At 43.2% G+C, this 14,795-nt stretch overlaps 1 protein-coding gene across 2 annotated transcripts in view; it reads left to right on the top strand.

The window, feature by feature from the left end:
- Positions 1 to 14,497, top strand: part of EGFR (epidermal growth factor receptor) — a 150,697-nt gene extending 136,200 nt beyond the window's left edge. Inside the window, exons 20-28 of one of the 2 annotated variants that reach the window (XM_027883267.1) lie at positions 1,724 to 1,909; positions 5,188 to 5,343; positions 6,183 to 6,258; positions 7,451 to 7,597; positions 9,980 to 10,077; positions 10,522 to 10,689; positions 10,784 to 10,831; positions 10,934 to 11,036; positions 12,070 to 14,497. In XM_027883267.1, coding sequence (XP_027739068.1) covers positions 1,724 to 1,909; positions 5,188 to 5,343; positions 6,183 to 6,258; positions 7,451 to 7,597; positions 9,980 to 10,077; positions 10,522 to 10,689; positions 10,784 to 10,831; positions 10,934 to 11,036; positions 12,070 to 12,446 — 1,359 coding nt within the window. In that variant the 3' untranslated portion in view covers positions 12,447 to 14,497. Of the gene's footprint in view, positions 1 to 1,723; positions 1,910 to 5,187; positions 5,344 to 6,182; positions 6,259 to 7,450; positions 7,598 to 9,979; positions 10,078 to 10,521; positions 10,690 to 10,783; positions 10,832 to 10,930; positions 11,037 to 12,069 lie in introns of both variants that reach the window. The other variant, XM_027883266.1, reaches the window with a different exon arrangement.
- The last annotated feature ends 298 nt before the right edge of the window (positions 14,498 to 14,795 follow it).

Here is a 14,795-nt window from a genome sequence, read left to right as displayed (position 1 = left end):
TGGCAAAGGGTTGTTCTTCAATGACCTGCCCACATGCAGCAGATTGAGGAACACTTACCCGGTTCTGCTGGAGATGATCTTTAACCTGCTTGCCTGGAGGCCACTTTCATCCCAGGGGTTCCAAAACAAGGAAACCAAATGCAGAATTAGCACCTCAGAAGAACGTGCATTACATCATGTTTTGCCTAGGCTGGCATGTTAAACAATACCAAGACCAGAAAGTATTGCTTAAGAGTTGGAGTTGCTTATTTCTTGAACGTCATTGCTTTAATAACTTTGTTTAATAATAGTTCTTACCAGCTATACAGCTATGTGACATCTGTGAAATGCTTGTTAGATGATGAGTAAAGTGCTATGGTATTTCTTTTCTTAAGCTCTTAGAAAGAGAAAATTTGCTCCTTTCCTTGCCCCAGTAGTGTCTTCACTATTAATTTAGGCTTTGGGGGACTACTAGCCTGAATTGCCAAGGGATAATTAGTTGGTGTTACTCTAGATGGTGAGTTAGGATACTGACCCACTGGCTGAATGGGAATTTTTCCATTTATTTCCCCTTGTGTTGCTTTTCCTCTAAAATATCTAGAAGTCACAGACTGTAAATCAGACACAAAGTTAGTTGAAGAAACCAAATAACTGCAGCTTCAATTTTTTTTCTCCCCAGTTGGAATCCATTTTTTGAGCTGGCACTTGACAGTGGATTTCAGTATAAATATTTATCTCAAATTTCAGTGCATAAGTAGGTTTTGCACACAAAATCATGTAGTCAGGAGTTTTTACCCAATGGCCATGTTAAAGGATGTATTTGGTGTATCTGAAGCTTCTGAAGGTGTCTCTCCCTTCCTACAAAAGAACAGGAGGTACCCTGGGTACCTTAGCTAAGTACCTAAAGCTACTCAGGGTGAAGCCAGATTTGCAAAAGGAGTTTTTCACATATTTTTGAAACCAAGACCCAAAATTCCAGTTGACCAAAGGGTCTATTATGCTTGGGCTCCCACATTATGAGTACCTTCCTGGTATCATTTACGTTGCGTAAAGCAGCTTTTCCAAAATTGGGACAGTATTTTCACTGGTGTCACCTAAAGACACATATTCAAGTTTCTAAAGTGGTGAACTGATTATTAATCTGGTTTGATGTGGGCTGAAGAATAACATCATCAAGGATAATATGGTCTCTTAAAAAATGAAACTGTCAGTCGTTTTCTAGGGGACAACTTTGACTTTCTGAGTTAGCACCAACCTTGACAGAGGAGCAGAAGTCTCACAAATACTGATTTCCAGTCAGTTTTGTGAAAAGGTCTGTAGGGGAAAAAACGCCGTTGGACAAAAGTTCACAAAATGTGTTGCCCTTGCAATTAGGTGCTCCAAATGGTGAAATCCCATCAGCTTCCAACTGATGTTCAATTTAGTAATTCTTCCTAGGCCAGTGAGTTTTAATACCCCCAGGATTCATGTTCAGTTTTTGCTTAGTGTACCAGTAGTGGGAGACTGACTCTTCTGCGGCATCTCAGTGATGATTCAGTGTTAAAAATCTGAACGTTCCACTCAAGGGAAACTATTTGGTCCACAGAGTGGGAAATACATGTATTTTATATGTGATGTGAGGCACAGAGTTTGCATGTAGTATTTTAGCAACCTCTTGAATGACCAAATTATTTTGAACTGCCTCCAAATGCTTGTGTCGTGCCGGAGAGAGTGTTTCACGTTGCTTTTTTTCCTTTATTCTCAGGAAGCTTATGTGATGGCTAGTGTTGACAACCCTCATGTGTGCCGCTTGTTGGGAATCTGCCTCACGTCTACTGTTCAGCTCATCACACAGCTGATGCCTTATGGCTGCCTCCTTGATTACATCCGAGAGCACAAGGACAACATTGGCTCCCAGTACCTTCTCAACTGGTGTGTGCAGATTGCAAAGGTGAGTGGACCAGCACCGCCTCCAGATCAGCTAAAACCCGGAGATCTGACAGCGTGCCATGTATTTATGCACTTACCTGTCTCTGTAAATCTTTCTGTTTCACCACCTGGGTCCCAGGTATCTTCTACATGACAGTAAGCGGTTACTTGGTCTTGAACAATTTACCTCTTTTGTGCTGATGAGCAAACTTTAGCAGTTCTTCAGAATGCTCCTAGAGAGCATAATACTATCACCAAAACATTTATGCCCAAACCAAACACCTGATATTGAAATAATACTGTGATCCTACTCTGATGCAACACAGGGGCAGGGAAGGGAATAGAATTTGGCAATTTCCATAGCAAAATGCTGCTTCCCTCAGTGAGTTTCTTTGGGCTGTGTCAGAGGACAATGATGTTGTTGAACACACCTTTTCAGTGCCCCTTGTAGAATTTCAGGGTGAAATCTCTGAGGCCTGGGGTCAAAACTGCTGATTATTGAATACCAGCTCCATTCTTGTACAGGCTGGCTGTGACTGGGAGACACTCAGGCATCCCAGAGCTGTTCTGTGATTTATAGGCACTGAGTTGGTGTCTGTAATCTAACTGCAATGGCCACGAAGTACTTATTATCACACCTGGGACTGTTTGCCAAAGAGCAGCAAAGGAGGCTGAGCCTTTAGCTCTTAGCAGCAGTAATGCTGTATTTCAATGGTGGTTAGCCATTTGCAGGCATGGAAGAACGGAGCAAAAAAATAACTGCAATTTGTTGAAGATCAGTCATATGAGATGCCAGTGTCCACAAAGTCTGGCTACTCTAACTCTGCTTATTTCAGGAATGCTGGTCTGCAGGCTAACCACACACTTAAAACCTTATCGGTCCCTTGAGACCTTGTATACATCCCAGGCTTGCCCAGCCATGGTTTGCTTTCAGGAAACATGCTGAAGAGCTCAGAAATTTATCCACCAGAAGTCTACTGAGCACATTCTTCATTTCAGTGTGTGTGTGTGCTTTTTTACATTGTATTCTGCAACAAGTGAATTTTAACTTATTTGTCCATCTGGGATGAGAGCTGCCTTTTTCTGACTCTTTTGCTCTCTTGTTGAAAATCAATTACTGCCCTGTCCTGGTTTCAGGCCCTTTGGAGGCTTAGCTGGAGGCCACATTCTCATTATTAAACTTTAAGGTGGCAAAATCAGTCCCCAAATGGATCCTTGGGGTATGGCTTGCCCGAAAGGTTGCCATTCACAATTGTTAGCTTCTGTTTGATTTTTTTTCATGTCAGTTCGACATTTGCCCATAGCAACATCTACCCTCTCCAGCGATGCCCGACCTTCAGAATACTCCTTTGTGCTGCTCAACACTGAAGTTCTCCTCAAAGCACTCGTAAATCACGCATACGGCTTTTTCCCACCAATGTGTCTGGTGTTAGTTCTCTGATAAAGCCGTGCCAGATTTTTGGACATTCTCTGACTCTTTAAAAATGTACTTTAGAGGGGGGAAAAAAAATTGCCACAAGTGTATGTCTGGTAACTAACCAGCAGGAGGCAAGTTCCCTGGGAAGTTTATTTTTGTTTCTGTTTTCACAGCTTTGAAATAAGTTTTCTTTGCGTCTTCTACAAACATTATTTTTCACTGAGGTATGGAGTCCTCTCTTTCTGACAAGCTGTTATGACAGAGCATAGACTCTCCATGTGCAGAAACACTGTGAAGGAACTCTTTGAACACATAAGTCTCATGCCTAATGATGAAAAAATGGTTTAAACCCCAGGCCTGCACACAGTTAAAGATCTTCTGAACTTTCTAGACGAGCAGTTCAACATCTTCAGTGTAAGGTTATGCCTGTGCACAAGCCTTTCAGCCATCAGTGTCTTAAACAGCTTAGTGTGAAACTGATACTCTGCTTTTCAGCAGCTCTGAGTCTTATTAGTCTTTGCAGCAACTCATTTTTAGCAGGAAATTTTTTGTCCTACTGGGGCTAGATTACGGGATTATTATGTTTTTTAAGATAGCCTGTTTTCTGTCAGGAGCTCAAGAGTTTTTATATCAAGAGCTCTGCTTGCTAAAGATCTATTTGTGTAAATCAGTGCACTCCACATAGTGGCACTGGGCCAGTTTGTTTGGGTGGTTTGTTTTGGCAGCATCAGCAGTGCACGGGTGAAGTTCTGCTCAGGGACTTGGGTGGAGGATTCGATGGTGGTCCGGGTTAGCAGTGGGTTTAGGAAGCTGGTGGAGGCTGGAAGGCAATTATTCCCTCCAGTCCTCTGCCATCACATCAACATGGTCACTTTGGTGTTAACTTTGTAGGTTAAAAGTAATGCTTTATTAATTCTCTTCCTAAAATCATAAGCGTGTAGGCTACTGCCAGCAGAAACTATGGACTGGGAGTAATTGTGGGTTTTGGAAAAGATATTGCAGGAAACTTGGAAATCATGAACTCTTTGATTCCATGCACCAAGAGACTGCTGTTGAGGGAAAGGGGAATAATCTCTATAGTCAGCTGTTAAGTTTATGCTTTCGGAGTCGAACCGGCACAATTAGTCACATTCTTCCTACAGAGGCAGTTGTACCAAAAAAGCACATATGCTATGACAAAACCAGGCTGATCACGGGAGGCAGTGAAACTGTAAGAACTCACTGTTTTCAGGGAGGACTTGTAAATGGATGTAACTCTGAGTTCAGACATAAAATGATGATTTTTTTTTTTTTTTTAAATTTTTAATTTTTCACCTGCGTGGTGGGCATTGTTAGCAGGGAGAAGGCAAAGTACACTGTAATAAGACTCAGTTTCAGCAGCTTTGAATGATTGTCTAAATACTCTCTGTAGGTTTGGGGTGCATATATATGGAAAGTGGTAGTTAAACTCTATACTGTGCTTTCCTGGAGTCACTGGGGTTGCACAAATTCAGCTGAAAGAAGAGTTTGTGTCCTCATTTGTAAGTTCCATCCTGATTCCATATTTCTTGAGATAAATCCCAAAAGAACCACATCCCCTGCTAGTGTATACTATACCCACTACTGTCTATTTTTCCTTCATCACTCCACCAGTGCATGGAGTGACAAGAAGATTCCTGGAGGGTAACAGTTATTCCTCCATGTAACTGTACGAGCACACATCCTCACCCTGCAGTAAACATCATGTAAATGGAAATAGCCAGCCTTTTTTCCGGAGGTGGGATGTGTTGCCATGTGTTTACAGTGGTGTGCATAGTTACCAGAGAGCAGCTGAAGTTTGGTGGCTTATGTGTGTGTCCAGGCTCAAAGAGCGCGATGCCTACCAACAGTGTGTCGTATTGTAGGGAATGAACTATTTGGAGGAACGTCGCCTGGTGCACCGTGACCTCGCTGCCAGGAATGTCCTTGTTAAGACTCCTCAACACGTGAAAATCACGGACTTTGGGCTGGCCAAGCTGCTCGGTGCCGACGAGAAGGAGTATCACGCCGAGGGAGGCAAGGTAAAGCACGTCAGAGAATGAACCGCCGCGCATTCGCTGCGGCTTGTGCTTCCACACAAACCTTAAGCAAAGGGGGAAAAAACAGGGAGTGTGTTTTTCACAGCACTCAGCTGCCATCTCAGCATGCTGCCTTTGAAGCCTGGGCAAGTCCTCTGAAATCAGCCGAGGCAGCGTCAGGCCAGAGGGGCTGCAGTGGGAGCGGAGGTAGCAGAGCAGCGAATGCTTTTGAAATTTCCCACTCAGAATGCCTGGGAAAAAGCAAGATTATTTAAGAAAAAAAAAAAAAAATGGCTGAATTCATCAGTGTAGCCAAGACCAATAAGACTGTGCAGTTTATAAAGAGAAAGGGAATGTTGTATATTTATAGCAGAAGAAAGACCTGTCAGACTTGGTTCAACACGCCTTCGTGTTGTACTACGTGCTGATGGAGGGAATGTGTCCTGCTGAGAAATTAAAGAGAAACTGCTTGCAAATATTGCAGCAGCCATAAATAGAAACCATATGGGTGTAGATCATTCTTTGTCATGTAGCCTAAGATTGGATTTGTGTCCTGTTATGATAGAAGATTTAACAAGTAGTTATTTGACTGCTCAAAATGTTGTAAAACTATTTTGTAAGAGATATTTCTCATATGCCTAATACTCCACAAATTCCCAGGTTCATCATAATATATGAAAATAATAAAAAAAGGACTGAAAAGTTGCCTGCTCTAACGCTCAGATAATTGTGTTGGTTGGTGGTTCTTTTTTTTCCTTCCTTGATTTGCACACCACCTGGTGGTAAATATCACTGGTAAATTTTGGGTCAGTCTCTTAAGGATTCTTGGTGAATTTTTCTAGGTTCCGATTAAATGGATGGCCTTGGAGTCAATTTTACACCGGATTTACACTCATCAAAGTGATGTCTGGAGTTATGGTGAGTTTAAAAGCAGCTACAGTTATTGCAGATGGGCTGGAAAATTGCAGGACTTGCTAGTGACTCTACACTGGCCTTTTTGCATTCTATTGTGAGAAGAACAAGAGATAAATATGTAAACACTGGGCTGAAATCACCTACCCAACAAAGTAAAATTCCCATGAAACTGCACGTTAGTGAGGTGTAAGATGTTTTGCGGAATATGTTTTCAGGAAATGAGCCCTCTCCTGAAAGGGGCTGCAGGTAAGAGACTCTGGTGCATTTGCTGAAGTTCTGCTGATGGTTTTCTTCTCAGCAGCTTTATGTGAAATGTAATGGACCTGATAATAAAGCCACGTAACTAGAAGGAGGACTTAAAAACACTGGCAACACTTTCAATCAGTGTCTAACAGCGTAACTCAGCTGTGGGCTAAAAACCTTGTGCTGTCCTGGTGTTGAGAGGACAATGCTAAAAGGGAAGCAAAATGATAACCTCCTTAGAGAATTTATTTTGTGTTTGGTGTAATTCATAAGCTACCATGAAAAAAAGGAAACTTTTCAAAGCAATCCATTGCAAAATTTTCCCCCCATGAGCTCTTATATTCCTGGAAAATATTTAATGCAGATGGTCAGATCCTGTGTCCTTTTCAAAAAAATACAGCCTCTGGTCCTCTTATTCCATTTATGTATCTTGGCATCCAAAATCTTGTTTTGTATCCTAAGCTACTAGACAATCACAACAGCTACATCACAAGAGTCCATGGTATGTCAGCAAATGACGCTGAGGCAGCTGTTTGCACATCTTTCACAAACTGCTTTTGCTCATCTCCAAAGAGATTGTTTTCAAACAAAAAGACAACTTCCATTTTTAAAAGCCACTTGCTTGGTTGGAATCAGTAACCTTTATTTCCTTTCTGTGGGGCTGGGAAGCTTGTGGAATGTTCAACACTAAGATATTAGCTGAGATTAAAAAAAGAAAAAAAAAAAAAAAGGAGGCAGGGGAAGCAAATCCTTAAAGGAAAGCAGGATGATTTCAAGCCTATTACATTAGTCTCTCTTTAAAATCATGGCAGAAAACGTTTTCTGTGGTTGGGGTTCTGACAACATAGTGCATCCAGGAGAACCCTCTCTGCTTGCCACCTCTCTTCACCGATGCCAAGCAGCCCAGCTCCTGGCAAAGTCGCTGTCATGGTCTTCTCTTCCCACTCTGCAGGTGTGACGGTTTGGGAGCTGATGACATTTGGGTCCAAGCCATATGATGGGATCCCTGCCAGCGAGATCTCCTCTGTCCTGGAGAAGGGCGAGCGTTTGCCCCAGCCCCCAATCTGCACCATCGACGTGTACATGATCATGGTCAAATGTGAGTTCACATTTTGGGTTGTGGGTGCTCATCTGAGTTGAATAAGTAACACAGTTGCCTTTGTTAGGTTGCGTTTGTATATGCTGTGTTCCTGGTAATGGCACAGAAGTAGGGTTGTGTGAAAAGAGTGGTGACACCAGAGTGTGTTCCCGCACCTTGAGCTTTGCTTAGGAGCATGGGTTATGGTTTCATGAGTCGCTAATTCAACCAGCTAATGGTTTCTTTACCATTCACACCACTGACTGATATTGTCAATTATTTTAAACTGATACGGTCAGGCCGTATAAATTAGCATAACACCAAGCACTTTACCTGATACTCTGTTTTTGTATGTCTAGAAAATAAAATGAACATTGCCTTCTCCTCCAGGCTCACCCTTAGCTCAGTCATATGCCTCCTTCTGCAACCACATATGTGGATTATGTCCTTTTACTAAAAGAATGCCAGGAGCACAGGCAGATCACGATGGCAGGTACACATAAGGCTCTAGAGTTCCTCTTGCATTTTTTCCTCATTTTTGGATGGCCCCGTTTTGACTTGCAGCTGTTGCAGCAAAGCAGCTCAAGAGCAGAGGGTCTCTGAAGCATTTTTTGGCCACTTAAGGGCACGTCAAAGGGCTTCTAACCGCCTTTCCATCTATGTCACCTGCTAAAATGTCAGATTATTACCTGGCTTTCCACACGTTTCTGGGCTATAACCGCTGCATCCCTGCTCTCTGCTGTGAGGATGCTGATAAGCAGCCCACTAGGTGGCATTTAAGACCTTCTCACTGGAGCAACATACAGCTGTTCCTGAAATCGGAGCCACGCTACCATGAACACTCCACAGTGCAGCACTTTTTGGGAACCTTGGAGCATCCACATGTCACTGTGTTGGGAAAGGCACCACACAAGGCGAGCCTGATCCCGTGCTCAACAGGGCAAGCAAGAAATGGATGCAGATGTGTGCAGCCTGGGAGGTGCCCAGACCCCAAAACAGTGTCCTAGAAACTCCTCCTCAGAGAGTTTCTGAACCCTACTGACACCTCATCCCACTGCCTTTCCTTAGGGCTAGTCCGGACGTAGAAAGGAGGAATTTTTACGGGTGCCTGTTGCTTTTAAAACACAACCAATAGAGTCGCCCCATCCACTTTCATACTATTGCACTGAATTGAAATGCAGGAGTGTGAGGACCTGGGGCTTGAGCCTTCCTTCTTGCACAAGGCTCAGTTGCACGTCTTTCACTGCTCTGATCACCCTGTGTTTGCAGGCTACAGCGCAGACCCTGTTGAAGCTGTGCCATTTTATTTAAAGGAATACAGGAATCCCAGTCACTTGCTTTGTAGGCAGAAAGTATAAACTGAAATGTTCGAAGTTACTGCACAATGATTACTATTTTTTTAATTTAAGAAACAGCATTTAAATATAGGCAACTCAAAGTGAGAAACAGTAGATGCTACTCCTGCAAGAACAGCAAACTTCCAGATGCTCTACTCTGTCTGAAAGCAAGGAGCATTTCTTCTTGAATTATCAGGGGATATATTTCTAACGTGGTAAAAAGTCACTGAAAATTAGGAGATTTTGTCTAATGCAAATTTCAGATGTCATGTTAGCACTTTGTTTCTCCATTGCTATGGGTAAGGTGTTTCTTCCGAGTTCCTCTAGACACGCTAAGCTTGACTTTTGTTATTTTCAATTTTAAACACAAGAGTCTCCAGATCAGCTTATCTGCAAGTTGATGACAGAAAATGTGGGTTTCCTAACTAATATCACATGTCAACCCAGCAGTATCTGTATTTGAAATTTCTTCTACCATTGATCCACACTAAACTATAGGTCTTGGTTTTTGTTGAAGTCTGTTTACTAATTAAATACAGCTTAGATACAGTTAATTTAAAAAGGTCCTCAGTGAGGATGTTTTGAATTTTAGAAGACATCTGGTACAGACGGAGGCTTCTGCTGTAGGCTTCCCAGGACTCCATGAAGCAGTGCAGGGACTGTCAGATGGTCAAATCATGGTACTTCTGCAGGAACCCACTGATGTTTTTTTGCCTCCACTCCTTCAAGAGCATTTTCAAAGCAGACTTAATTTGGATTATCCCTCAGGTGGGGCTTGCTGCCCACATGGAGATACGCCAGCAGGAGAGGGGATAGGCTCAGCCTGCAACTTTTCCAACATGGGGTTTTCTTAACTCTTCTGTTCTTCCCAAAACTGCCAAGACCTGCATTTTAAATGCTGAAATACACGCCAGTGGCTGGTGAATGAACCTTTCATGGTGGTCCATTAAGAGTGGCTTCTTTCTTTGTTCCACACGTGACTCTGCTCTTTTTGCTGTTCCATTTTATTTTAAACTCTGTGTTTGATCACCTGAACAACTTTATTTGTGCATTGCTTTCCCTCCAGGTTGGATGATCGACGCAGACAGCCGTCCCAAGTTTCGTGAACTGATAGCTGAATTCTCAAAAATGGCTCGTGACCCTCCACGCTATCTCGTTATACAGGTACTAACCACAGTGGTGGGAAGATATCTGATGGGCATTTATTATGACGCCCAAACTTATTAGTAATGCATATGAAAACATATAATACTGATAACTTAGGGCCAGATTTATTGTTAACACATCAGCTAGAACCACAAACAAGTGGCCAAGACTGGTCACTGTTTTCTTAGTACTGGTCCCAGTCTAGGACCAGCAACAGTCCATACGGCAGTCATGAGAGGAAAGCAGAAGTTTGATCCTCTTCAAAATGTATCTGTTTTACAGCAGCGTGGACAGAGATTGCAGACCCAAGTTCCCCTAAACTCTGGGTAAATTTGGTTAAACGCAGAGATCCAGATTTTGCTTCTGGGGCCTCTCGCTAAATTCCTTTGTCTCACAGAGAAGGGGATAACAAGCACTTGAAAGGAGTCTGTAAGTCCTCTCCCATACTGACTGTTTTCGCAGGGAGATGATAGGATGCACCTGCCCAGCCCTACAGACTCCAAGTTTTATCGCACCCTGATGGAGGAGGAGGACATGGAAGATATAGTGGATGCGGATGAGTATCTTGTGCCACACCAGGGCTTTTTCAACAGCCCTTCGACATCCCGCACTCCCCTCCTGAGTTCATTGGTATGAAACTTTTCCACTGTGGAAACATAATAAGCCATTTTTAAGAGTGAACTGCTTCTCACAATGTCTGTATTTTCTTTCTCTGTCTTTTAAGAGCGCTACTAGCAACAACTCTGCTACAACCTGCATTGACAGGAATGGGGTAAGTGGAACGACCTTTAAAAAAGGAGTAACTCCTCCTGTGTGGATCAACTTCTACAAAACAGTTCCTTTACTATTGTTTTCCTCTACTTCATCCTAGCAGGGGCACCCTGTGCGGGAAGACAGTTTTGTCCAGAGGTATAGCTCAGACCCAACAGGCGCTTTCTTGGAGGACAGCATAGATGACAGCTTCCTGCCAGCCCCAGGTGAGTGCCTCTCCTGTGTTTCCATCTCATGGCCACTCATTCACAAGCCTTTTGGTTGTAAGTATAGTCATTGCCCTTCTTTTTTTTTATAGCAAGCAATTCAAATGCTTGCCACCTTTCTTTGCTCAGTAAACAAGAGTGGAAAAGCACACACATATCCTTTTCTTGGACTTTATCTGGCCACTTCTGCCCATTTCTCATTTCAGTTCCCTCACGAGCCAGGTTCCTCATGTTTGCTGTATGTGCCATCTAGCCAGGGAGTTTGCATGTGTGGTTATATGTTTAAAGCTTTCTGTTTGAGAAAATATCCTTTACAAAATGGGTTTCATCCCTTAAATCATTTCAAGAATATAAAGAGTTTTATGGCAGTTCCATTGCTTTCAGAAGTTGATCCACAGAATGCAGTTTCTGGTTTCACATAGACTTACAGCGTAGGCGATCAGGGAGCAAGCCAGCAAGCACTGAGGGGGCTGGGGCTGGGTTACACAGTCATGATGCTTTGTGTCCTTAAAAAATCCCAACTAACCGTTCCAAGAATATGCCATAGCTAAAAAGGGTGAAAGGCCCTGCGAGGAATGGCATTGAAGTGAAATGTGGAGTCTCTGTTACTGCCAGTCCTGTATTTTCTAGTCGTTTTTCTCATCTCCAAACATTTTTTTGTAGAGAAACAGCTTCTGGCAGCTAAGCTCCCAGAGCGCCACTTCAGAACACTATCTGGGACATAGCCACCCACACGTCACTAAAATCAGCAGTAGCTGTCTCACTGTCTCGTGGTCCAAGCCATCTTTCTGCTGGTTTGCAAACAAAATTCTTGAAGGTGAACCTCAGGGCAGAGCATTTGGTGCGTTTGGTGCCACGGAATGGCAGTTCCTGCCTTTGGCTCTTTTCCACTTGGGGAAGTTCAGTGACGTGCCGTGAGCGAAGAGCAAGTGGCAGCTGGGTTGAACCTACATGTCAAGTGACACAAGTGGCTGCATTAGTTTTACGTCTCCCATTTTCATTCCTTCTGAATTTTATTTTCTTTTTATTCCAGAGTATGTAAACCAGTTGGTGCCCAAGAAAACATCTGCCTCTGCAGTCCAGAATCCAATCTACAACAACTTCTCTCTCACAGCAAACTCAAAGGTCCCCACGGACTCCAGCTACCAGAATTCACACAGCACAGCTGTGGACAACCCCGAGTATCTCAACACCAACCAGTCTCCACTGGCAAAGACCGTCTTTGAGAGTTCTCCTTATTGGATCCAGGCGGGCAACCACCAAATAAATCTGGACAATCCTGACTACCAGCAGGACTTCTTACCGAAGGAAACCAAACCTAACGGTCTCTTGAAAGTTCCTGCAGCAGAAAACCCAGAGTACTTGAGGGTGGCAGCACCAAAAAGTGACTACATTGAAGCCTCAGCATGACCATGGAGAATTTCTTCTTGCAGCAAGGCAAGCGAGACTCTTAAGTGAACTACCTGGCTGCTGCAAGAATGGACTCTGGCTCAGAGCAGATGGCAACTGCAATGCATCGATAAGCACACCTCTCCTTTTCAGCGTGGGGGCTGAAACTGCAAATCCTATCTGATGGTAGTGTGGGTCTTTTCTTGCCCATTTCCATGTCATAACTGAGGCCCACAGCCTTTATACACACGTGTGTTGGGATGGAGCAGTATCTTCCTGGACTAAAGAAAAATGGATGCATTTCTTTCATTTTCAAATGGTAGCACGGTAAAAAGCCACTCTGGGATGAACTTGAGAGCTGTACACATTGTACAGCCAAATTCCTTTCTACAGTCTGTATTTTTATAAATGTTTCTAACGGAACTTTCGGATCTTTTACAAAATCAGAGGCTTGTACTGCTGTTCTGCTATGTGGTGCTCGGATCACCAGCAAAAAAAAAAAAAAAAAAAATTACCAATAGTTTTCCGAAACTCCTGGAACAGAAACTGTTATTCCAAACCACCAAATTTTTACAAATTGGCTCCATATACTGCCTTTTGGCCCAAAGGTGAGAAGTGCATCTAAGGGAGAAGTGAGCAATTCTTGCCAGGGCAATATGGATTGGATTGCTCCAGAGGAAATTAGCACAAGGAGCAAAGTGGCACAGTGCGTCACCTGCTGACCACTACTGCTAAGAACTGACAGAAGGAACTCACCTCAAGTCATCTATACGTGATTCTAAAGTGCTCACTAGTCTGTTTTCTGATGGTCAAACCCAAGACTTTTTTTTTTTCTGATCCCTTATGCAGCTGTCGAGTTGTCAAAACGCCTTTCTTCTTCAACAAAACTGTTAAAGATGTTGCCGTAACCGAAAAATGAAGTGTCAAATAATGTGTAACAGACCTTCATTAAATGTCAAGGAAATGCAAATGGTGGCAAATTGGAACATTCACGAGACAGACGGGAAGAACTATACTAAATTAAACTTGGCTAGGACAAGAAACACAGGTAGCTCTAGCCAAGCAGTTTTATTTCCCTTCTTAAAGAGCAGAAATCATTTTCCCTTATACATGTGGCAAAGAAAAGGCATATATAAGTGTTAAATTTCAAGGCAGAATACTGCCAGTTGCTGTTCCACACCGGGACAGATGCTGGGCCTGGTTACATGCCCCTTTGAGGTCACATGTCCTGGCAATGCAGGAGGAGCAGTGAGAATGAATTAAGGAATAAATAATCCAGAGCGATGAAAAATATTATCTCCCTCTTCTAAAACACAGGGCTGCCTACTACTTCTTTAAAATACACACCATCATCTTCTGATTATCAGTGTGGTATAGGCAGGCGAGGCAAAACTAAGATTTTAGCCTGACAGTGTAGATCAATCACAGCAGCAAAAGCAACTACTCTTTCCAGTGAACCATAAAATTATTCCATCATTAACATTTCTTATGAGTGTAGGAGGAGTAAAGTGCCTAAAGTGTGAATTTAGTCAGTCATTTAGATGCATCCCACCAGCAACTTGGCAGTGCTATTTTAATCAAACCACTAGATCAGAAAGCAAATGCTCATTTTGGGACAAAGGCCCTTAACCAGTTGAATGTTGGCAACTTGCTTGAGGGTAGCACAAGCAGCTGACTTGCAGAGGATCTGTAGTCTATATTAAGTAGCAAGAAAGAGTCAAATTTATGCCACTGCTGTGCTTTGAATACATCAGTACGTGTTTCAGTTCAAGGATTGCATCTGAAGTCTAAGATCAAGCAGCAAATCCTTAGAACACTGTTTTTGCAGATTTATTGAGGGAAGGAGAAGAACAGCCATGTGGAATGACCCTTTTTGTAAGTTACATGGTGTAAAATGCATTAAGAGCTTGTGTGTGCACAGTGGCTCATGGGCCACACTGCAGTCTAGCATCACAAAGCAGCAATACTGATCTCTTGTCTGTGGTGACCAGGGACAGGACCCGAGGGAATGGCCTGAAGTTGTGTCGCAGGAGATTTAGGTTGGATATTAGGAAAAGGTTCTTCACCCAGAGGGTAGTTGGGCACTAGAACAGGCTCCCCAGGGAAGTGGTCACAGCACCAAGCCTGACAGAGTTCAAGAGGTGCTTGGCTGATACTCTCGGGCACATGGTGTGACTCTTGGGGATGGTCCTGTGCAGGACCTGAAGTTGGACTCGATGATCCTTATGGGTCTCTTCTGACTCAGCATATTTTGTGATTCTGTGATACCGGTCAGAATCCAAAGACGGTTCTCTTTGGTAGGTGTGTCTCACTATGACCAAGCCCCAGGCATAGCGGTACGGAGGATGCAATGTTTGACTTTGATTATTA

Source organism: Empidonax traillii, unplaced genomic scaffold, assembly GCF_003031625.1.
Source record: "Empidonax traillii isolate 1590-97213 ecotype Southwest subspecies unplaced genomic scaffold, ASM303162v1 scaffold122:size1458747, whole genome shotgun sequence".
NCBI classification, from domain to species: Eukaryota; Metazoa; Chordata; class Aves; order Passeriformes; family Tyrannidae; genus Empidonax; species Empidonax traillii.
Note: the sequence above shows the minus strand (reverse complement) of the source record. Positions and strands in the feature narration are given on the sequence as shown.